This window comes from Salmo salar, chromosome 09 (genome assembly GCF_965601325.2).
Source record: "Salmo salar chromosome 09, fSalSal1, whole genome shotgun sequence".
NCBI classification, from domain to species: domain Eukaryota; kingdom Metazoa; phylum Chordata; class Actinopteri; order Salmoniformes; family Salmonidae; genus Salmo; species Salmo salar.
Window position 1 is genome coordinate 124,708,152 of NC_138299.1, and position 24,668 is coordinate 124,732,819.

Here is a 24,668-nt window from a genome sequence, read left to right on the forward strand (position 1 = left end):
CCCTCCGTGATTGCAGTCTCAGACTAATTTGCCTATGTAGCGGACGAGACATTAGCCGAATAATTTAGTTTTAATCGTCATGCTACCGGACTAAGACTCCACCAGGTAAATGCCACCCTGGCCCAATCAGGGGCTCTTTCAAAACCGTTAAAAAAACATGATCATTGTTATTGGACAAAATCAGATAGTCCCGCCTCCATTTAAAACTCCTTATGCCGTTTTGTGCCTTCTGACCAACGTGAACGTGTGTTGGTCACGTGGTCGTGGGGTGGGGTCAACAGGTAGGTGAGTTGCATGAGTTTTTCCGTTGATAAAGTGCAACATTGCTCTTGCTGGCTGTAACTACTGCCGTGTGCTCTCAAGACAACATGGATTTCGATTTGGATTCAGGTAAATCTTGATTTCTTGAATCATAATTGAATTCAGCTCGTTCCACTCTAAAATATGATCTGAAATACAGAAACTACATTGTATGCATTTCTCAATTGATTTGGTGGTTATTAGTCTGAGATGTGAGCCTAATATTTTCCTATTATTTGAGCTGATTGAATGCACTTCACACCTATTAAGCATTTCATTATTCTGAAGACTGCCTTAGTTGAGACAATATGTTTACATTATTAATGACAGAAGGCAAATATGCCTCTGAAGGACTTATATATATATATATATATATATATATATATATATATATATTTATTACATGATTAGCAATCGAACATGGACAGGTGGAGTAGGCCTTATGTCCTTTCAGTTGAAGAACGCATAGTGCCACTGTCTATTTATTGCTATTGAGGATGGTAACCTATAATTTTTATGAAAAGGTTCTGGCCAGTTTATTAGGGTGTGATTGTTCATGTAAAGATAACTAAGCCTACATGTTCTGTCTGTTATTTTCCACAGCTGTAGGTAAAGATGATCAGGTGAAAAAGGATGATGCCTCTGGCCAGGAACAGAACGCCCTATTTGGATGGGGGAAGAAGAAGGACAAAGATGGGGATAAGGTAAGAAACATACTGTTACCATTACCTAAACCAGTTGCTTGATGAGTGCTTCAATTGTATTTCAGCCAACAATGGCAATTTGTGTGCAATTAATGCTGACAATCATACACACACTGCATACAAAGTATTCTGACTGTATACCAACTGTCAGTGTGTGTCCAAGGACAAATCAAAGGACCATGACAAATCGAAGGACTGTAAGCACCATGACAAATCAAAGGACCATAAGGAGGACAAAGACAAGTCTAAGGAACATAAAGACAAGAAACATGGTGACAAGAAGGACAAAGGTCATAAGAAGAAGAAAGACAAGAAGCCAAAGGAGCATAAGGACAAAGATGATGGGTCATCATCTTCCTCGTCCAGCAGCGATGAGGTAGTGCACATTAGCCTTGATTTGTTATTTTTGTTGTTGTGATTATTGTTCCAACGAATGTTAATATATGACTGCTATAGAATGGGGTCCAACAAGTCGTGTTGACAACCACTCCTTTAGTTCAAGGGTTCCTTACTATCAATATGGGTAAGTCAATAGAGGCTCTGCAGGTCATGCCAGTTGTGGCAGTTTTCAGGTTAAACACCCTAGTTATGTAGGTGTGGTTGTTGCCATTTACAACACTTGAGACTCAGAACTTCTACTATCACATGCGGTTCCATACACTATCAGCTAGTAAAACATCATTTTAGAAACAGATCTCCGTTTGCAGTCTATTCATGCTACCTCTTACTGTAATGGTTATCTGTTGTCGCTAGGTATCTTGGCAAGACAGTAAGACTCGTAACCTTGGTCGTGCCTTTAATGTGAAAGAGGAAATGGACAAGAATTCTCTGAGTTACTAGGTGTGTCTGTGAAAACAGATCAGACAGGAGAGCAATAAAAAGGTGTTACCTGCCTTACAGTCACATCAGGGCCTGACTGCGTATTTCACCCAAGACAAGTGTTTATTATTAGTACATGTAATGGTTCATACTGGCACCTTAATGTGATACATAATCACTAGGGTTATCTTTTATTAAATGTATGTCTTTTGTCATTTTAGGATGAAGGCAAGAAGAAGCATCACTGATTCTGGTGCTGTGAGGAAGTGCTACTGCCGGTGAACTCTTACAATGTTTTGTACTGCAATGTTGCATGCATGATATTTACTGTGTACTGTTTCCTTGTTGCTCCTGATCATGTTTTGATGTGCCAGACTGTAAAGTAGTGGTTTTACAACCGAATATTAAATAACCCAACAACCAGGATATATGGTGAATGTCAGACTTCTTTCCTCCCTAAGTAAAAAGTCTAATGTCCACCAGAAGGGGGAGGTGTTCTTCATTGAATGTTTATTTAACCTGTTGGGGCTACAGGTTAGCCTCTCTAGGCTAGGCGGGACGAATTCGTCCCACCTACGTAACAGCCACTGCTATCCTGTGGCGCGATTTTCAAAACCTTAAAAATCCTATTACTTCAATTTCTCAAACATATGACTATTTTACAGCCATTTAAAGATAAGACTCTCGTTAATCTAACCACACTGTCCGATTTCAAAAAGGCTTTACAACGAAAGCAAAACATTAGATTATGTCAGCAGAGTACCAAGCCAGAAATAATCAGACACCCATTTTTCAAGCCAGCATATAATGTCACCAAAACCCAGAAGACAGCTAAATGCAGCACTCACCTTTGATGATCTTCATCAGATGACAACCCTAGGACATTATGTTATACAATACATGCATGTTTTGTTCAATCAAGTTCATATTTATATCAAAAACCAGCTTTTTACATTAGCATGTGACGTTCAGAACTAGCATACCCCCCGCAAACTTCCGGGGAATTCGCTAACATTTTACTAAATTACTCACGATAAACGTTCACAAAAAGCATAACAATTATTTTAAGAATTATAGATACAGACCTCCTCTATGCACTCGATATGTCCGATTTTAAAATAGCTTTTTGGTGAAAGCACATTTTGCAATATTCTAAGTACATAGCCCAGGCATCACGGGCTCGCTATTTAGACACCCGGCAAGTTTAGCACTCACCATAATCATATTTACTATTATAAAAATGTCATTACCTTTTGTTGTCTTCGTCAGAATACACACCCAGGACAGCTACTTCAATAACAAATGTTGGTTTGGTCAAAAATAATCCATCGTTATATCCGAATAGCGGCGTTTTGTTCGTGCGTTCCAGACACTATCCGAAATAGTAAAGAAGTGTCACGCGCTTGGCGCAATTCGTGACAATAAAATTCTAAGTATTCCATTACCGTACTTCGAAGCATGTCAACCGCTGTTTAAAATCAATTTTTACGACATTTTTCTCGTAGAAAAGCGATAATATTCCGACAGGGAATCTCCTTTTCGGCAAACAGAGGAAAAAATCCCAAAGGCGGGGGCGGTCGGGGTCACGCGCATAAGCTAGTGTCTCTTGATCGGCCACTTGAGAAAGGCGATAATGTGTTTCAGCCTGGGGCTGGAATGACGACATTCTGTTTTTTCCAGGGCTCTGAGCGCCTATGGACGACGTGGGAAGTGTCACGTTAGAGCAGAGATCCTTAGTAAATGATAGAGATGGAAAAGAAGTTCAACAAATGGTCAGACAGGCCACTTCCTGTAAAGGAATCTCTCAGGTTTTGACCTGCCATTTGAGTTCTGTTATACTCACAGACACCATTCAAACAGTTTTAGAAAATTTAGGGTGTTTTCTATCCATATGTAATAAGTATATGCATATTCTAGTTACTGAGTAGGAGTGGTAACCAGATTAAATCGGGTATGTTTTTTATCCAGCCGTGTCAATGCTGCCCCCTAGCCCTAAAACTCACGTTTCTCAGATTTATGCGCAGGCGCAAAAAAATGAAGTGATGACATGTCAACTTCCTTGGATTCTAATTTGCTCTCTGTTTATCATAGACGCTTCAAACAACTTTATAAAGATCGTTGACATCTAGTGGAAGCCGTAGATGTTTTGCGAAATGAATCCTTTCTCACTATGGTATCTATAAAACAATGACACTAAATAGTACAGTCACAAAATTCACATTTTTTTTTTATCTATTTTTCACAGGTTTTTGCCTGCAATATGAGTTTTGTTATACTTACAGACACCATTCAAACTGTTTTAGAAAATTCAGAGTGTTTTCTATCCGAATGTGTTAATAATATGCATATCCTAGCTTCTGAGTTGGTGTAGGAGGCAGTTAAAAATGGGCACATATTTTTTTCAAAATGTCTCAATACTGCCCCCGAGCCCCAACAGGTTTTAATAGATTGAATTCAATTGCTTTCAAGTTTTTTTTGTTAAATTGTCCAGTTCAAAAGATTGAATTGCATTCTCTTTTGTTTATTTTAGCACAACTTATGGGAAAGCTCAATGTTCTTAGTTTGAAATAAAAAGCATAAGGGTGCATATACCCAAAGGTTTTCTCAACAGGGGATAGATAGTGTTGGGAGTGGGACGTAGGTACCGTGCATCAGGGGCAAAAATCTGATATCAACTTTGGGGGGGACAATTACATTACATTTTCTCAAGAGCAATTCCTGAGGGGGACACCAAAAGTAGTGCTGTAACACATAGCCTACATTGTAATATGGTAAATGTATATTGAGGAACCAAAGAAATAAGGTGTTTGCCGTACTCCTAAATACCGGTACCCAAAACTACACAACTACTCACAACAGCAATACCATTGCCTTTAACAAATCTTAGTTCAGTCACCAGTTTAAGTTGAGAGTGGGGGTATCCATGGCATTTTCCAATTATGTTCCTATTTTACAAGTAAAAAAAATGGAGAACCTTTCATAATGTTGCCAAACAAAGACTCAACAAACTTACCTGAGACTCCCTGTCTCTGCCAGTCTGTCCCTGCATATCTGTCCCCAACTCTGCTGTCTGTGTGCCATCTGTTGCCTGCTCTGCCTAATGACATCATTGTGAAACATTTCCATTAGAATTTCATTTCTTTCTTATGAACATTTTATCAACTAGTCTTTGAGATATTAGGCTACTAGGGTTCTTACTTTGCGTTTTGGTGTACTGATAAATACTCTGATGTCCATCTTTTATTTTTCTGCCATTTTTCTACCTGGCTGGCTGGCTACACACACACAGGTTATTTAGGTTATTTACAGTAGGAGATGGGCTTCTATCATCTTATCTTTTATCATTCTATTTGGGCTTCGATCTAAAAGGTAGCTAGCAAATGTGAAACGTATTAAAATGACAAGAGTTGACAGCTGTATGAGTTCACCATTTACACAACATATGCTGCAACCTTTTGTAATTTTAATAGTTTGTTTCATATTGGCTGGCTTCCAACAATAGCTGAATTTGCAAAGCAAGCGAGCACCAATTCCGTTTCAGTGGTGTTTGCTATAATCTTTGCTACCCGGGTTAAATAAAATAAATAAATAAAAGTTCCCTTGCGACAATTTAGCTTTTGCAACGAGACTATTAAATATATTTAAGATAATGGTAGAAGAGAGTGTAGTTCTGTTCAGTTTGGACTTCAGTTTATCGCTAACCTTATCACAGGGACTTTGAAGCACTAACTTACATCATCTGCATGCTGATCTCGGAATAAATTGACGATAGCAAAGATTCCATCTTTGACGAGGCCACATAAATGGAATAGGTACTAGCTAGCTTAATAGTTAATATTTGCGCGCTAGCTCTGCATATTCAGCTAGTGTGTGCGCGCGATTGACTGGATTAACCTCACGTCAGTTATGTGCATTGAGTGCCTTTCAGACAGTAGACACGACCCCTCTGTTACCTTGCCAGTGGATCAAACCATTGTGAGGAAAAGGGTGGGGGGGGTCGCAATCTTTTGAAACTTAAAAAACGCGCTATTAAGTGTCTATAATCAGCACAATTGCTTTCATTGAGTACTATTAATATTATTTAAATTACATAGTTATGTTTCAGTGATATATTGGGGGGGACAAATCATATTTTTCCCAGGATGGGGGGGTCGTGTCCCCCCCGGGATTTCCGCCCCTGTATGTAAGCATCTCACGGTAAAGTCTACACCAATTGTATTCGGTGCATGTGACAAATAAAATGTGTTTTGATTGGAGACTGCCTGCCGGATGTGCTTCTCCCATCGCACTCCAGTGACTCCTTGTGGCAGGCGGGGCGCATACACCCTGACTTCGGTTGTACGATGTTTACTGGTCCTGTTTTAGCAGACCAATATAGACATCTTCAGGGTTGGCTTTTTTTTTTATTTCTGCATGCTCTGGCCAAACGCTACCCTATGTAGGCCCACGGACGTCACATCATTGGGCTCAAATCATGCGGTCAATAAGGCAGCATGGTCCATCATCCAGAAGAAAAAATGTTATTTTTTTTCGAAATAAATGTTTGAATTTACAAAACGTTTTTATTGGGAAGGCAGATAATGCATTGTTATTAAAAGGAATTACCTTTGCATGTGAAAACACAATCCCACTCATTACTACACGTGCGTGGCTATGTCACGTTTGTTTTGGTCAGTGTTCGCGGTCGGCGAGCGCTGGGCACTGGCTCACGCCCCGGAGGCAGCCCCGTTCCAAAACGAAAGCAATCACGTTTCACCCGGTTCAAACTCTTCGGGCCAGATAAGCGAACCCCCTCCGTGATTGCAGTCTCAGACTAATTTGCCTATGTAGCGGATGAGACATTAGCCGAATAATTTAGTTTTAATCGTCATGCTACCGGACTAAGACTCCACCAGGTAAATGCCACCCTGGCCCAATCAGGGGCTCTTTCAAAACCGTTAAAAAAACATGATCATTGTTATTGGACAAAATCAGATAGTCCCGCCTCCATTTAAAACTCCTTATGCCGTTTTGTGCCTTCTGACCAACGTGAACGTGTGTTGGTCACGTGGTCGTGGGGTGGGGTCAACAGGTAGGTGAGTTGCATGAGTTTTTCCGTTGATAAAGTGCAACATTGCTCTTGCTGGCTGTAACTACTGCCGTGTGCTCTCAAGACAACATGGATTTCGATTTGGCTTCAGGTAAATCTTGATTTCTTGAATCATAATTGAATTCAGCTCGTTCCACTCTAAAATATGATCTGAAATACAGAAACTACATTGTATGCATTTCTCAATTGATTTGGTGGTTATTAGTCTGAGATGTGAGCCTAATATTTTCCTATTATTTGAGCTGATTGAATGCACTTCACACCTATTAAGCATTTCATTATTCTGAAGACTGCCTTAGTTGAGACAATATGTTTACATTATTAATGACAGAAGGCAAATATGCCTCTGAAGGACTTATATATATATATATATATATATATATATTTATTACATGATTAGCAATCGAACATGGACAGGTGGAGTAGGCCTTATGTCCTTTCAGTTGAAGAACGCATAGTGCCACTGTCTATTTATTGCTATTGAGGATGGTAACCTATAATTTTTATGAAAAGGTTCTGGCCAGTTTATTAGGGTGTGATTGTTCATGTAAAGATAACTAAGCCTACATGTTCTGTCTGTTATTTTCCACAGCTGTAGGTAAAGATGATCAGGTGAAAAAGGATGATGCCTCTGGCCAGGAACAGAACGCCCTATTTGGATGGGGGAAGAAGAAGGACAAAGATGGGGATAAGGTAAGAAACATACTGTTACCATTACCTAAACCAGTTGCTTGATGAGTGCTTCAATTGTATTTCAGCCAACAATGGCAATTTGTGTGCAATTAATGCTGACAATCATACACACACTGCATACAAAGTATTCTGACTGTATACCAACTGTCAGTGTGTGTCCAAGGACAAATCAAAGGACCATGACAAATCGAAGGACTGTAAGCACCATGACAAATCAAAGGACCATAAGGAGGACAAAGACAAGTCTAAGGAACATAAAGACAAGAAACATGGTGACAAGAAGGACAAAGGTCATAAGAAGAAGAAAGACAAGAAGCCAAAGGAGCATAAGGACAAAGATGATGGGTCATCATCTTCCTCGTCCAGCAGCGATGAGGTAGTGCACATTAGCCTTGATTTGTTATTTTTGTTGTTGTGATTATTGTTCCAACGAATGTTAATATATGACTGCTATAGAATGGGGTCCAACAAGTCGTGTTGACAACCACTCCTTTAGTTCAAGGGTTCCTTACTATCAATATGGGTAAGTCAATAGAGGCTCTGCAGGTCATGCCAGTTGTGGCAGTTTTCAGGTTAAACACCCTAGTTATGTAGGTGTGGTTGTTGCCATTTACAACACTTGAGACTCAGAACTTCTACTATCACATGCGGTTCCATACACTATCAGCTAGTAAAACATCATTTTAGAAACAGATCTCCGTTTGCAGTCTATTCATGCTACCTCTTACTGTAAAGGTTATCTGTTGTCGCTAGGTATCTTGGCAAGACAGTAAGACTCGTAACCTTGGTCGTGCCTTTAATGTGAAAGAGGAAATGGACAAGAATTCTCTGAGTTACTAGGTGTGTCTGTGAAAACAGATCAGACAGGAGAGCAATAAAAAGGTGTTACCTGCCTTACAGTCACATCAGGGCCTGACTGCGTATTTCACCCAAGACAAGTGTTTATTATTAGTACATGTAATGGTTCATACTGGCACCTTAATGTGATACATAATCACTAGGGTTATCTTTTATTAAATGTATGTCTTTTGTCATTTTAGGATGAAGGCAAGAAGAAGCATCACTGATTCTGGTGCTGTGAGGAAGTGCTACTGCCGGTGAACTCTTACAATGTTTTGTACTGCAATGTTGCATGCATGATATTTACTGTGTACTGTTTCCTTGTTGCTCCTGATCATGTTTTGATGTGCCAGACTGTAAAGTAGTGGTTTTACAACCGAATATTAAATAACCCAACAACCAGGATATATGGTGAATGTCAGACTTCTTTCCTCCCTAGTAAAAAGTCTAATGTCCACCAGAAGGGGGAGGTGTTCTTCATTGAATGTTTATTTAATAGATTGAATTCAATTGCTTTCAAGTTTTTTTTGTTAAATTGTCCAGTTCAAAAGATTGAATTGCATTCTGTTTTGTTTATTTTAGCACAACTTATGGGAAAGCTCAATGTTCTTAGTTTGAAATAAAAAGCATAAGGGTGCATATACCCAAAGGTTTTCTCAACAGGGGATAGATAGTGTTGGGAGTGGGACGTAGGTACCGTGCATGTTACTTCAGTACGTTCGTATTGTACTCCATCTATGCAGAGTTTAGATGGCAGTCCATTCCTTGTCTAACCTGAGTTGACTTAGTGAGCAGGTGCACTGGCCTTGAGTAAATTCATTCTACAAAAACTAACTAGGAAAAGCAAAGCTGTACATGACTGGGGTACACAAAATGCGTGACATGGAAATGGGAAATGTTTCCGTAACACTGGCATCAATATTGAAGTGGACCTGAACTCTAACATGGGTTGTCAGGAAAGAGGAATTAAAACATTTAACATACGGAAAAGGTTCAAATACTTAATCTTTTATACCGGGCGGAAAAAGAAAATGGAGCGATTGCAAAATGTATCAATAAATAAATAGTGTGTGGATGCTGCTATTGCAACTCCTATCACACTAGGCTGTATCACTGTTGGGATGCATAGGAGGAGAAATGAACAGATATACAGCCTGTCTTTCTAGTGAACTTGTCAGCAGAACTAGACGGTCACTTTTCATTTATGTTTTCATGGTTTATGAAATGAAAAACAAATGGTATGCTCATATGGTGTATTGGCTACTAAACTCAGCAAAAAAAGAAACGTCAACTGCGTTTATTTTCAGCAAACTTAACATGTGTAAATATTGGTATGAACATAAGATTCAACAACTGAGACATAAACTGAACAAGTTCCACAGACATGTGACTAACAGAAATTGAATAATGTGTCCCTGAACAAAAGGGGGGGTCAAAATCTAAAGTAACAGTCAGTATCTCGTGTGGGCACCAGATGCATTAAGTACTGCAGTGCATCTCCTCCTCATGGACTGCACCAGATTTGCCAGTTATTGCTGTGAGATGTTACCCCACTCTTCCACCAAGGCACCTGCAAGTTCAGACATTTCTGGGGGGAATGGCCCTAGCCCTCACCCTCCGATCCAACAGGTCCCAGACGTGGTCAATGGGATTGAGATCCGGCTCTTCGTTGACCATGGCAGAACACTGACATTCCTGCCTTGCAGGAAATCACGCACAGAACAAGCAGTATGGCTGGTGGCATTGTCATGCTGGAGGGTCATGTCAGGATGAGCCTGCAGGAAGGGTACCACATGAGGGAGGAGGATGTCTTCCCTGTAACGCACAGCGTTGAGATTGCCTGCAATGACAAGCTCAGTCCGATGATGCTGTGACACACCGCCCCAGACCATGACGGACCCTCCACCTCCAAATCGATCCCGCTCCAAAGTACAGGCCTTGGTGTAACGCTCATTCCTTCGACAATAAACGAATCCGACCTGGTGAGACAAAACCGTGACTCATCAGTGAAGAGCACTTTTTGCCAGTCCTGTCTGGTCCGGTGTCGGTGGGTTTGTGTCCATAGGCGACGTTGCCGGTGATGTCAAGCCCTCAGTCCATCCTCTCTCAGCCTTTTGCGGACAGTCTGAGCACTGATGGAGGTATTGTGCATTCCTGGTGTAACTCGGGCAGTTGTTGTGGTCATCCTATACCTGTCCCACAGATGTGATGTTCAGATGTACCGATCCTGTGCAGGTGTTATTACACGTGGTCTGCCACTGCGAGGACGATCAGCATCCATCCTGTCTCCCTGTAGCGCTGTCTTAGGCGTCTCACAGTCCTGACATTTCAATGTATTGCCCTGGGCACATCTGCAGTCCTCATGCTTCCTTGCAGCATGCCTAAGGCACGTTCACGCAGATGAGCAGGGCATCTTTCTTTTGGTGTTTTTCAGAGTCAGTAGAAAGGCCTCTTTAGTGTCCTAAGTTTTCATAACTGTGACCTTAATTGCCTATCGTCTGTAAGCTGTTAGTGTCTTAATGAGTGTTCCACAGGTGCATGTTCATTAATTTTTTATGGTTCATTGAACAAGCATGGGAAACAGTGTTTAAACCTTTTACAATGAAGATCTGTGAAGTTGGATTTTTACAAATTCTCTTTGAAAGACAGGGTCCTGAAAAAGGGATGTTTCTTTTTTTGCTGAGTTTATATTTTTATTATTATTATTATTTATTTTTTCACCTTTATTTAACCAGATAGGCTAGTTGAGTACAAGTTCTCATTTACAACTGCGGCCTGGCCAAGATAAAGCAAAGCAGTGCGACACAAACAACAACACAGTTACACATGGAATAAACAAACATGCAGTCAATAATACAATAGCAAAAGTATATATACAGTGTGTGCAAATGAGGTAGGATAAGGGAGGTAAGGCAATAAATAGGCCATAGTGGTGAAATAATTACAATATTGCAATTAAACACTGGAGTGGTTGATGTGCAGATATACATTCTCACACGTGTGTCAAATGTATTTAAGAATAACTCAAGTTTTACTGCTTTCTCAAATCATAAGGTAGTTAGTTACCAGGGGTACTTTTAAGATACAGTAATCACATCTGATAACATATGCCAGGGTTCTATAAAACGGCAACAGTATATCAGAAATAAAACAATCTGAATGGCCTCGGGCAACATAAGGAGTAGATATTTGTACCTAAAGTCAGGAGTGACAGACATATTCTTTGGAAACGCTGCCAACAACCCCAGGCAGTACGGAAGAGCTGGTTGAAACACTGGCCCTTGTCACGCCTTCTCCTCTTCTCTCATACATTTTTAATTACTCAAGTCTAAAAAGTTGAATAAGAGAAAAAGTTTTCATCAAATGTTTGTCTACAAAGCCTTGACAGATTACCAAAATATAATAATAATATATAAATATATTGGGACCAGAAGTGCTCAGGCTCTATGCATGCAGTGTTTAGTGAGACACAGGGAGTATTTTGTGCTGAGCTGTGGTGAGATCACATTTTGTTCAAGAGAACACATTGACAGTAGCCTCCCTTAGAGTTCTGTTGTTCTGTGTTGCTGGCTCTCTAATACAGGCGGTGGTGACAAAGACAACTGTGTTGGGCTTGAAAAATAACCAAACAGTGTTGGTTTGCTGTTACATGCATGCAGAAAACAACTTTTTGAAATTGAATTAGGCTTAAACTTTCTGAAAAGCTTGTCACTTCTGCAGAATTAAGATGTGCATGAAAGCTGGAGCAATCAATCAAACAAAACTTTTCAATAAACCAGATAAATGGTAACCTGGCAAGTCCATAGACTTTATTTACTTGATATCAGCTTTTATTCAGCACGTGCACTGCATTGTATGCATAATGCATTACATCCGTACACATTGGAGCTGGCTTGGAGCTGGCAGCCGTACAGTTTAATTTTTTTTACACCAGAAGGGGGCATTACTACCTCTAGTCTAGACCGGCGTCACTGGTCTCCTGGCAACAGCCCGGGCGAGTTCTCGATCAAGGTTCCAAATAGAATGCTGTACAGAAAAGGAGTGCATGTTTTGCGTTGAGAAACATGGGCCAGCCTTGTACAAGAAGAAACAACTACCCTCCAAGAAATTGTACTGTTTCATGTCTTCTGTGAATGTGTATCTACAACAACAAGACTGTCGACAATTTTCAGACCGTGCGTAAATTAATTAATGGTAAAATACCAAGTACTGTCAGCAGGCAAAATAGTGCGAGAGTGTGCGACCAACAACAAACAAATAACAGTGAACAACGAAAAGATAGGACGACCAAGAAGAAGCAAAGGTTTGGGGTGGTGGAAGTCTATGAGGAGATGCAACATTTTGTTACTCTTTCGACTTTTAGAAAATTGAACATTTTGTTTTGCGACATTAAACGCATCTGATTATTGCGTAAACCATTGGGACTGTATACATGTATGCTGTTTCGAGAGACCGTTACTTTCCATCAAATAAACTGTGAAATAACGATTTATTTAATCAAGAAGGCACACAAAACGACTTGCCAAGTAGTTACGAACCATGATGAAATTCCATAATTCGGACCTATGGATTGCTTGGCTGGTTTTATTTTGCATGGAAGGTAAGACATTTATTTATTACTTGAAAAAGTTTTTAGGCCTAGCTACTTGAGTGACATTAAACTGTCCCTGCCAGTCTAACACCATGACAAAATGTGATGGATTTTTTTTTTTTACCACTATTGACATTCATTTGAACAAACATAAGACCGGCCTACACAACAATCTTTACATGAGATGTTGTATTATATCAATGTGATCATAAGTAAGTGATTGGGATACAATATTGCATTTATGTAATCTATGATTGCAATATAGGCGACTTTGGAATTACAATTGTGCCATGGAAGCAACCTCGCCAAGAGCGCATGCCATGCTTACGTTTGATCCTTCCCTTAATATATTTGAATCTCTCTGTAAATCCCCTCCATTTCAGCACAATCTAAAGCAATGATTTAGAATTACTTTGCTTAAATAGGTTTTCCCATATCGCATGAAAATCACTTTTGATTGCTTTCATATGCACACGATGTGCGTTTTTTTGGAACATCGGACAGGGAGCTCAAATCTTTATTCTCTGTTGTTGCCAATGCCATGGATACGGAGTGAAACATGTAGTGGAACATTCAGTGTTTGTCTGAGATAGAAACGCAGATCCGTCCAGACGACAAAGGGTGGCATCGGATAATCCGCGCGATTAAGAAGAGCACTCGATTCCCTGTGACGACGCGCCCTGGCCGCCTTATCGTTGTAGCTGTACAACCTCATAAGAAGTTTTCAGAATATATAGATGGGAACTAGGTGGGGGTAGACGACAATAATATACAAAGTCAACTTTATATTACCACAAAGTATGTGCAGAACAAGTTGAAATGGCCAATGCTTGTGTAATATATTCGCTACATGAACCTGCACCCTCTGAATTCTCCCTCACATGGTTGTGTATCACAGAGAAGTGTCACTTTGCATTCTGGTTTGATCCAATTGAGTGCTAGTTATTTAACATAACACTATACTTTGCTATATGTCTGATGTCATCCTTATTCAATAGTGGACAGAGACAGAGCATCCTTCTCCCCATCCCATCCAAGTCTACTCCTGTAATCAGGGTCTCACTTTATCTGCTCTGTACTTAAAGTAATCCAGTGGAAAATGCAAGAGTTCAAAGGGTGAGGTGCAGCAGTTCTCCCTTGTACTCGAAAGAGATGACCATGTGTGGTTCATACTGTACAATGTATCCAAAGAAGACACATAACTGAACACAAGCTGTTGATTTACTTTTCAAATATGTCCTCTTTCTATCTAGGTGTTTGTCTATAAATACAGTGAACTGGCAATAGATTTCTTCTTGTTTCTGCTGTATATTGATATTGACCGCCCTTGGGTGCAATGTGCATCTCATGCATCATCACTCAGTTATATGAAGTGATCTGATCAACTCATTATAAACTCCCTGAGTTACATCACTAGTATGGGGAAGCTAGGTCTGTTGATATGGTACTACTGGTTTGTTGGGGTAAAGTGTTTGGGTGAAGAGGAGAGATACAGTGCACTCTACTGGCCCGTATTACTTCAGCGTCACTTCCCACTGGGCACAAACTGGTTGAATCAACGTTGTTTCCATGTCATTTCAATGAAATTATGTTGAACCAATGTGGAATAGACATTGAATTGATGTCTGTGCCCAGTGGGTTGTCTCCCCGTGCTGTGCTGTGGTCTCTCTTTAGCTGACTGTGGCTGTTAGTTTCCGCTAGAACTCCCCTGTGTCTGGGAGAAACCGTGTCACAAGGGAACTCTCTCCACACAAGTGACGCCAGACATAGTCCCCTTCACACTGTCGAGTTCACTGAAAGTCCCTTCAAACTGTCACCCTTAGTTGGAAAAGTAGCCTGTCCTCAAGCCTTCCAACATAAATGTTGCATTCCTGTCAATTAGCTAAGGCCAGGCAGACAGAGTACGGACATTCAGATACATGCAGAGCACAAAGTGATGCAGAAAAAGTTTTATGTAAAAAAAAAATCCAGAGCTGGTTCAAGGGACTTTTAAAAGGACAGAATAAATGGCGGATTGGTTCTGCTTGTGAAATTATGCCCAGGGCCATACCCAGAGTGTGTCTCTCCGTGGCCGGCTCTAAAGATTTCACTAGATAGCTGGAGGGCTGGAGAACCAATCCGGCATGCTGATCAATTCTGCAAATTAAATTCATCTGAAGTGGTGTCCCTGAACTTTTCAACTAGTTGTTGTTGAATATAATGCATTTTAAATTGCCTGGTTCCACCAGTGCCCCGATGTAGTGGCATCTCGTTTGAAGTTCTCCGCATCCCATGAGTTAAATGCTGTGTTGGGAAGATGAAGAGTCGGCCTAGGCGAAACATAAAAAATAAAAAAAAGCAGCAATGGAAAAACTCATAATAGCAGTAAGGTACTTTATCAGCATCAATTTAACACCGATTTCTTGGCAATAAGAGTTTCTATGCAGGGACTGTAAGCTTTAACCCTCCAGACATCAACAGGCTTTCTGAAATACCATAACCCGGGCAAAAAGTAGGGGTGTTAGCCGGGTGTCTTGGCTGAATTTCCTGGTCCCTCATAATGCTGTGGCCAGTTTCCTCTACACTGGTAATTTAGAATAAGTTCAATCAAAACACATGGTCTCTGTGATCATCTGTGGTCCTTCATGATGAGTCTCCCTTCGAAATGATATTGAATATATGATTTCAATAATCAATTATTCTTTAAAAACACATTAGAGTACGATTTATACATTAAATACGTGCTCAAGTCATTTGTGTTCGTTTTCTCTGGAAAATGTATGCGAAAATAAAAATGTTCACCGCTAAAAAGGAGCAGCTGGAATGTGTGTAGGACAGATGGAAGTTTCCACCTCGATTATTTTAAAGCTAAAAATATCTCCTCAAAAATTAAAAGACCTTTGGGACTACTTGCAAAGTGCATGAGCGACAGAGACGAGCTAGGAGGACAAGCCTTCAAAAGATGACTGTGATAGCTGGTTCTGGGGAAATGTATAAATTAATGATGGAGATATTAGAGAGAGAGAGAGACACCCAGAGAGAGAGAGAGAGAGAGAGAGAGAGAGAGAGAGAGAGAGAGAGAGAGAGAGAGAGAGAGAGGAGAGAGAGAGAGAGAGAGAGAGAGAGAGAGAGAGAGAGACCACTGGCAGACCACTAACAGTACCCAAAAGAGAAGCTTGAGGCTATTGAGCTGAGGTCATGCCAAAACACCTCAGTGCAATGTTTGGATTCGGCGGTTTGGTAGCCTAGCTGTTAAGGGCGTAAGGCCACTAACCAAAAGGTTGGTGATTCGAACTCCCAAGCTGACAAGGTGAAGAATCTGTTGATGTGCCCTTGAGCAAGGAACTTAACCGTAATTGCTCCTGTAAGTCGCTCTGGATAGGAGTGTCTGCTAAATGACTATAATGTCAATCTCATTAGTGTCATCAAACTGAGCTGTGAGAATACACACATTTTAATTGAATAGAGATAGGAGAGAGTTTGTCAGAAGGGCAGTGGATTCAAACCCTTGCTGAGACGGTATATGTGCTCTGAAGGTTGTTGCTCTAACCACTAGACTGCACGCATACGGTATGAGCAGGATTGGGGAGTAACGGAATCCGTAACATGTAAGGGATTACGAAAAAACGGTAACTGTAATCCGTTAGGTTACCAGCAAATATATTGTAATCAGATTACAGATACTTTTGAAAAACTAGATGATTACTTCAAGGATTACTTTTAAAATCAGAAAGGAAGTTTGCTAAAAAAAAAATCTTTGACACTTCTGTTTTCTCAATGACATTCAAATCAGCATTGAAAAAAGGCGCACTTTTAAGTTTGTTCCACCTGAGCGAGTCTGACTACAAGTCAGAGACCACTAGGATGACACACCAAATGGGTTTGAAGGAGCATGGGAAAGAGCTGGAATAGGATTTTGTAGGCTACAGTCCAAGCTATGTCTTCCAATGGTGCGACCGCTGTCAGCATCCAAAGATTATCCAATTTGAAAATACGCTTGGAGGTAAGGATGACAGCAGTGATGTAGTCTACGGCGATATGGATATCACTTATTATTGATATCTACATAGCGCATTGATGTGAATCACTCTGCTGCTTTCTCATTTAGCTATTTGCGCCTCATGGATTGTGGTTGTTGTGAATGGCTGTTCACAAATCTAAATGTGTGTGTGAATTCAAGAAGTTTAAGCTGCCTATCAATCATTGTTTTTGAAACCAGTGGACAGACAATGAAAAATGTGCTCTTGCAACAGCTGCGTAGTGTGGATTCCAGCCTATGGAATAAAAGTTTATTTTATTTTTTATTGCTCAATCTAATTCATGGTGATAGACTTAAAGGGGCAATCTGTAGTTGCTACATCCATTTTTGGACTTATAAATGATATATGTGGTCCCGTGTGGCTCAGTTGCTAGAGCATGGTGTTTGCAACGCCAGGGTTGTGGGTTCGATTCCCACAGGGGACCAGTACAGAAAAAATTTATGAAATCGATTCACTACTGTAAGTCGCTCCGGATAAGAGTATCTGCTAAATGACTAAATGACTATTTCTTTCATCAGACTCTCAGTGGGTCAGAAGTTTACATACAGTCAATTAATATTTGGTAGCATTGCCTTTAAATTGTTTAACTTGGGTCAAATGTTTTGGGTAGCCTTTCACAAGCTTCCCACAATAAGTTGGGTGAATTTTGTCCCATTCCTCCTGACAGAGTTGGTGTAACTGAGTCAGGTTTGTAGGCCTCCTTGCTCGCACACGCTTTTTCAATTCTGCCCTCAAATTTTCTATCGGATTGAGGTCAGGGCTTTGTGATGGCCACTCCAATACCTTGACTTTGTTGTCCTTAAGCTATTTTGCCACAACTTTGGAAGTATGCTTGGGGTCATTATCCATTGGCGACCAAGCTTTAACTTCCTGACTGATGTCTTGAGATGTTGCTTCAATATATCCACATAATTTTCCTGCCTCATGATGCCATCAATTTTGTGAAGTGCAATAGTCCCTCCTGCAGCAAAGCACCCCCACAACTTGATGCTGCCACCCCCGTGCTACACAGTTGGGATGGTGTACTTTGGCTTGCAAGCCTTTCCCTTTTTCCTCCAAACATAACGATGGTCAGTATGTCCAAACAGTTCTATTTTTGTTTCATCAGACCAGAGGATATTTCTCAAAAGTATGATATTTGTCCCCATGTGCAGTTGCAAACCGTAGTCTGGCTTTTATATGGTGGTTTTGGAGCAGTGGCTTCTTCCTTGCTGAGCGGCCTTTCACGTTATGTCGATATAGGACTCGTTTTACTGTGGATATAAATACTTTTGTACCTGTTTCCTCCAGCATCTTCACAAGGTCCTTTGCTGTTGTTCTGGGATTGATTTTCACTTTTCGCACCAAAGTACGTTAATCTCTAGGAGACAGAACGCGTCTCCTTCCTGAGCGGTATGACGGCTGCGTGGTCCCTTGGTGTTTATACTTGCGTACTGTTGTTTGTACAGATGAACGTGGTACCTGCAGGCATTTGGAAATTACTCCCAAGGATGAACAAGACTTGTGGAGGTCAACAAAAAAAAATCTGAGGTCTTGGCTGATTTCTTTTGATTTTCCCATGATATCAAGCAAAGAGGCACTGAGTTTGAAGGTAGGCCTTGAAATACATCCACAGGTACACCTCAAATTGACTCATATTATGTCAGTTAGCCTATCAGAAGCTTCTAAAGCCATGACATTTTCTGGATATTTCCAAGCTTATTGTATGTAAAGTTTTGATCCACTGGAATTGTGATAAAGTGAATTATAAGTGAAATAATCTGTCTGTAAACAATTGTTGGAAAAAATACTTGTCATGCACAAAGTAGATGTCCTAACCGACTTGCCAAAACTACAGTTTGTTAACAATACATTTTTGGAGTGGTTAAAAAATGAGTTTTAATGACTCCAAACTAAGTGTATGTAAACTTCTGACTTCAACTGTATGTATTTATTCTTGAAGAATATAAGTTATAAAAACCTCATTAGCTTATATTAACTGTCACACTCCATGAGAGGCCAAAATATTAGTTTGTTTTTCTCCAATGTTTGTAAACATTGTAAATGTAAATAAACACTGTATAGCCTCATACCATGGTTAAAACTTTTGACCTCATGGATGGTCAATCCTTGCATCCATAGCTCTGTCTATTAATCTGAGAGTGGTTACATTTCTCCAGGCCCATCCCTCAGCTTTTTACCAAAACAGAGGCGGGGCAACCGTTCTGTTATTGTTTCATCTGTGGAATTGCCCTTTAAACAGCTGCATATTACCAAGATATGAAAGTGTCGCCAACAAAAAGGTAAACAATATGCCTATAGTAAATGCAGCATATGGCATTCATTTGTCACATGTAAATGGCACTTTTCAGTAGTGCTTAAAGCATGCCATTCCATGAGCGCAGCATTCATTTTTCAACTCGAATCAATGAGCCCAATCAGTCCTCAATAACAACAAAATCATAAACAACAGAGTAGGGCTGGCTAACAAGTCCTTCGTTTTGGGGTTATGCTCAGGTAAAACAATTTTCACTAATCAATACTTCCATATTTCCAAGTCCTATTCTTGAAGATCAAGGGGTATAACATTTATTGGAATGACTGGAATTCTGATAGACTTTGTTTTTTAATGTAAAAATATAATGTAATCGTATTATTATATGTAGTAGAAAGCAATGGGTTAGAAGAAGCCTACATAACCAACCCATAAAGTAAAATGTAACATCCATATGGCCAGCTATGTAAACTTTACATTGATTTATCCTGCAATAGATGTTGTTCAATTGGTAAAATACATTTGTGTCTTCTTCTAATACCTCTTAAGGGGAAAGTAAAAGTAACTTAATGTAATCAGATTACGTTAATGAGTTTGGGTAATCCAAAAGTTACATTACTGATTACAATTTTGGACAGGTAACTTGTAACTGTAAGAGATTACATTTAGAAAGTAACCTACCCAACCCTGGGTATGATTGTACGTCCACAACTTCCTGTTGTGAAACTGTTGGGAGTAACTTTCTGTTGTGACACTTTTGTGAGTGAGGAGAGGGACACATCTGTGGTTCACACACTAACCTGTCTTTAATGTGGATTTCCTGTCCCTGTGCGTTGCTCCCAGGGCTTATGCATCTTTTAGGCGGATGTTGTCCTGCTGTAGTAGCATCCAGAGAATGGCCTCAAATTGCCATTTTGATTTTCAGCTTCAGTGGCTTGAAATTTGATGGCCTTGCAGGGGAGGGTTTAGAAATATTCTTTGTCTATCTATCTGTAATACAGAGACAGTCTTGTATCGTGCTTTATGAAGATGGCTAATTTAGTGCTGCACCTTGGTTCTCCATTTTAACACCAACGTAAAATGTAAAGCTTGCATGGCAAGCATTTTAAAGCTATCATTAAACTTCCCAGGTGCAGTTATTATTCGTAAGCCACATTCTATAACATTTAAACCTACAACACCTATAAGACACCTTGCCTCCTTGTGCGTTAGCCTATCATAATCCTCCAACAGTGTCTGATAGAGGATTATTATGTATCAGGGCATTAGCAAGGATTGTTTGTTTATAAACCGAGGGGTCAGGGGAATCAATGGGTCAGAAGGTAGAGTAGTGTGCTCTAATTCCCTTGGCATGGCAGTGACTGAGCATCCCAGAGGTTTAATGCTCTCCTGCCTTGTATGACCACATAGCTGCTGTAATCCACCTCACACACTGGCCACCAACCAGCATCACTTTATGTTTGTATAGTGTATGCATGTAAGCTTTTTCTCAGGTTCAAGGATTTATTCAATCTCAGCTTTTGTTGTATAGTGACATATAAGTAATATCACCATAGTGACAAAAAAGTAATATGTCACCTCAAGTGACATGTAATTAATATGTCAGCATAAGTGACATACAGGTAACTGCCAAAATAAGAGTAACACTTGAATAAATGAGGCATACAAAGTATATTGAAAGCAGGCGCTTTCACACAGGTGTGCATCCTGAGTTAGGTAATTAACATCCCATCATGCTTAGGGTCATGTATAAATATGCTGGGCTGGCCATTATTTTGGCTAAACCATATGCCATGGCCGTCTCGGTCACCAGATCTCAACCCAATTGAACACTTATGGGAAATTCTGGAGCGGCGCCTGAGACAGTGTTTCCCACCACCCTCAACAAAACACCAAATGATAGAATTTCTTGTGGAAGAATGGTGTTGAATCCCTCCAATAGAGTTCCAGACTCCGAGCATGCGTGACCAACTGGCAAGTGTCTTCACTGACATTTTCAACCTGTCCCTGACTGAGTCTGTAATACCAACTTGTTTCAAGCAGACCACCTTAGTCCCTGTCCCAAGAACACTAAGGTAGCCTGCCTAAATGACTACCGACCCGTAGCACTCACGTCTGTAGACATGAAGTCCTTTGAAAGGCTGGTCATGGCTCACATAAAAAACATTTTCCCAGAAACCCTAGACCCACTTCAATTTGCATTCTGCCCCAACAAATCCACAGGTGATGCAATCTCTATTGCACTCCACACTGCCCTTTCCCACCTGGACAAAAGGAACACCTACGTGAGAATGCTATTCATTGACTACAGCTCAGCGTTCAACACCATAGCTAATCACTAAGCTAAGGACCCTGGGACTAAACACCTCCCTCTGCAACTAGATCCTGGACTTCCTGACGGGCCGCCCCCCAGGTGGTAAGGGTAGGCAACAACACATCTGCCACGCTGATCCTCAAACCTGGGGCCCCTCAGGGGTGTGTACTTAGTCCCCTCCTGTACTTCCTGTTCACACACGACTGCTTGGCAAAACACAACTCCAACACTATCATTAAGTTTGCAGGCTACACAACAGTGGTATGCCTGATCACCGCCAACGATGAGACTACAGTAGAGGGAGGAGGTCAGAGACCTGGCTGTGTGGTGCCAGGATAACAACCTCTCCCTCAATGTGATCAAGACAAAGGAGATGATTGTGGACTACAGGAAAAGGAGGACCGAGAACGCCCCCATTCTCATCGAAGGGGGTTTTATGCAGCAGGTTGAGAGCTTCAAGTTCCTTGGTGTCAACATCACCAACAAACTATCATGGTCGAAACACACTAAGATAGTTGTGAAGAGGGCATGACAAAGCCTAGGGTCCTCAGATCCTCAAAAAGTTCTACAGCTGCAACATTGAGAGCATCCTGACTGGTTGCATCACTGCCTGGTATGGAAACTGCTCGCCTCTGACCGCAAGGCACTACAGAGGATAGTGCGTGTGACCTAGTACATCACTGGGGCCAAGCTTCCTGCCATCCAGGACCTCTATACCAGGCGGTGTCAGAGGAAGGCCCTAAAAACCCTAGTCAGAGCCTGTTCTCTCTGCTACTGCACAGCAAGTGGTACCAGAGACCCAAGTCTAGGCCCAAAAGGCTTCTTAACAGCTTCTACCCCCAAGCCATAAGATTCCTGAACAGCTAATCAAATGGCTACTCAGAATATTTACATTGTCCCCCCCCCCCCCTTTTACACTGCTGCTACTCTATTATTATCTATGCATAGTCACTTTACCGCTACCATGTACATATTACCTCAATTACCTTGACTAACCTGTACCCCCGCACATTGACTCTGTACCAGTACCCCCTATATATAGCCTCGCTACTGTTATTTTACTGCTGCTCTATAATTATTAGTAAAAAAAGATATATATATTTTTTAACTTATCTATTTTTTTTCTTAACACTTATTTTTCTGAAAACTGCCTTGTTGGTTAAGGGCTTGTAAGAAAGCATTTCACTGTTGTATTCGGCGCATGTGACAAATACAATTTGATTCGACACTTGTAGAATCCAAGCCACGGTGCATCGTGGTGGCCCAATGCCCTATTAAAACACTATGTTGGTGTTTCCTTTATTTTGACAGTTGCCTGTACTTTGGTTAAATGTCACTATTTTGACATATTCAAATGGGACCATGTTGCTTTTGTATACTGTAGGCAGAGGAAATTCCAACATAAGCACTGTGAGTGTGTTCTTGTTACCATAAATTCCCCTATAGACTAGAAGGAATAGAGACATAACCTCTTGAACCTGGTAGAGCTGATGATTGGAGGTTATGCCCCCGATCATAGTAATGGCTTCCAATTCCGAGATATTATGTGGTTGAAGACTATTATGTCTGATGTCTGTGATAAAATCACTGAATATTACACGGCTCCAGTGAAAACAGGAAGACCAGGAAAGTGTCTTGACCAGATAATTACCATTCTCTAAAAATACATGAAGGATAATTCATATTATTCTGAATGTAATTTAGAAAAATTGCACATAGTTGCACCCAGCGTGTCGTCTGGCGCTCTGTAATGGTGACTTCCGCGTTTCATCCCTCGAGGTACGGTTACTGACCTCCGTCGATAGCTTTCATGTGCCTGGGAATACTTTCACTTTTATATATTTAGTGTGCCAGCATGAGGTGTGCAAAATTTAAATGCTTTGAAAAGGGTTTTCTGTTTATTGGCATTTCAATGTTAGAAGCTTTTAAATGTTAAGGGAGGTGGTGTGCTCTCACTGATGGCTGTATGTAACGCAGCCAGTGGCTAGTGTATGTTTTCTTTTTAACCCAGAAAACCCAACTCAGGGGACACTGTAGTACAACGTCAGTCAAGTGCCACTGTACTACAAAATGCCTTGTTTGTCTAGATTCTCTTCCTCTGGAACTGGTCGTTCTATTGCAATTTCATGCTGTTCCTCTGACATTAAGCACAATTAATAGATATTTACCCCACCATTCAAGAGTTTGGGGTCACTTAGAAATGTCCTTGTTTTTGGGAGAAAAGCATTTTTTGCCCATTAAAATAACATCAAATTGATCAGAAATACAGTGCAGACATTGTTAATGTTTTAAATGACTATTGTAGCTGGAAACTGACATTTTTTATGGAATATCTACATAGGCACATTATCAGCAACCATCACTCCTGCGTTCCATTGGCACATTGTGTTAGCTAATCCAGGTTTATCATTTTAAAAGGTTAATTGATCATTAGAAAACCATTTTGCAATTATGTTAGCACAGCTGAAAACTGTTGTCCTGATTAATAAAGAAGCAATAAAACTGACCTTCTTTAGACTAGTTGAGTATCTGGAGCATCAGCATTTGTAGGTTTGATTACAGGCTCAAAATGGTCAGAAACAAATAACTTTCTTCTGAAACTCGTCAGTCTATTCTTGTTCTGAGAGATGAAGGCTATTCCGTGCCAGAAATTGCCAAGAAACTGAAGATCTCGTACAACGCTGTGTACTACTCCCTTCACAGAACAGCGCAAACTGTCACTAACCAGAATAGAAAGAGGAGTGGGAGGCCCCGGTGCACACCTGAGCAAGAGGACAAGTACATTAGAGTGTCTAGTTTGAGAAACAGACGCCTCACAAGTCCTCAACTGGCAGCTTCATTAAATAGTACCCGCAAAACACCAGTCTCAATGTCAACAGTGAAGAGACGACTCCGGGATGCTGGCCTTCTAGGCAGAGTTCCTCTGTCCAGTGTCTGTGTTCTTTTGCCCATCTTAATCTTTTCTTTTTATTGGCCTGTCTGAGATATGGCTTTTTCACTGTTGAAGTTGAGACTGGTGTTTTTTTTTTTTTGTTCCTGTGATTT

At 40.6% G+C, this 24,668-nt stretch overlaps 3 protein-coding genes across 5 annotated transcripts in view; all 3 read left to right on the forward strand.

Moving 5' to 3' along the window:
• The first annotated feature begins 239 nt into the window (after positions 1-239).
• On the forward strand, positions 240-2,249 carry LOC106612645 (uncharacterized). 2 transcript variants are annotated; one of them, XM_014214004.3, is made up of 4 exons: positions 240-390; positions 904-1,004; positions 1,168-1,380; positions 2,045-2,249. In XM_014214004.3, exons 1-4 carry the CDS (start codon positions 369-371, stop codon positions 2,069-2,071), a joined length of 363 nt encoding a protein of 120 aa, XP_014069479.2. In that variant the 5' UTR covers positions 240-368; the 3' UTR covers positions 2,072-2,249. The 2 variants fall into 2 exon arrangements, with proteins under 2 accessions (XP_014069479.2, XP_014069478.2); XM_014214003.3 differs by having other exon boundaries at positions 242-390; positions 1,156-1,380.
• A 4,612-nt stretch (positions 2,250-6,861) lies between these two features.
• LOC106612644 (uncharacterized) lies at positions 6,862-8,850 on the forward strand. 2 transcript variants are annotated; one of them, XM_014214001.3, is made up of 4 exons: positions 6,862-7,003; positions 7,505-7,605; positions 7,757-7,981; positions 8,646-8,850. In XM_014214001.3, exons 1-4 carry the CDS (start codon positions 6,982-6,984, stop codon positions 8,670-8,672), a joined length of 375 nt encoding a protein of 124 aa, XP_014069476.1. In that variant the 5' UTR covers positions 6,862-6,981; the 3' UTR covers positions 8,673-8,850. The 2 variants fall into 2 exon arrangements, with proteins under 2 accessions (XP_014069476.1, XP_014069477.1); XM_014214002.3 differs by having other exon boundaries at positions 6,865-7,003; positions 7,769-7,981.
• Positions 8,851-12,435: 3,585 nt separating this feature from the next.
• Positions 12,436-24,668, forward strand: part of LOC106612643 (immunoglobulin superfamily member 11) — a 122,684-nt gene continuing 110,451 nt past the window's right edge. Inside the window, exon 1 of the mRNA XM_014213999.3 lies at positions 12,436-13,045. Within this exon, the coding sequence (XP_014069474.2) occupies positions 12,985-13,045 (61 nt within the window). The 5' untranslated portion in view covers positions 12,436-12,984. The remainder of the gene's footprint in view (positions 13,046-24,668) is intronic.

Coding starts and splice junctions, on each gene's coding strand:
- LOC106612644 (XM_014214001.3), top strand. CDS start 6,982: ATGGATTTCGATTTGGCTTCAG. Junction 7,004..7,504: donor GGATTTCGATTTGGCTTCAG/GTAAATCTTGAT, acceptor TATTTTCCACAG/CTGTAGGTAAAGATGATCAG. Junction 7,606..7,756: donor AGGACAAAGATGGGGATAAG/GTAAGAAACATA, acceptor ACCAACTGTCAG/TGTGTGTCCAAGGACAAATC.
- LOC106612645 (XM_014214003.3), top strand. CDS start 369: ATGGATTTCGATTTGGATTCAG. Junction 1,005..1,155: donor AGGACAAAGATGGGGATAAG/GTAAGAAACATA, acceptor ACCAACTGTCAG/TGTGTGTCCAAGGACAAATC. Junction 1,381..2,044: donor CCTCGTCCAGCAGCGATGAG/GTAGTGCACATT, acceptor TTGTCATTTTAG/GATGAAGGCAAGAAGAAGCA.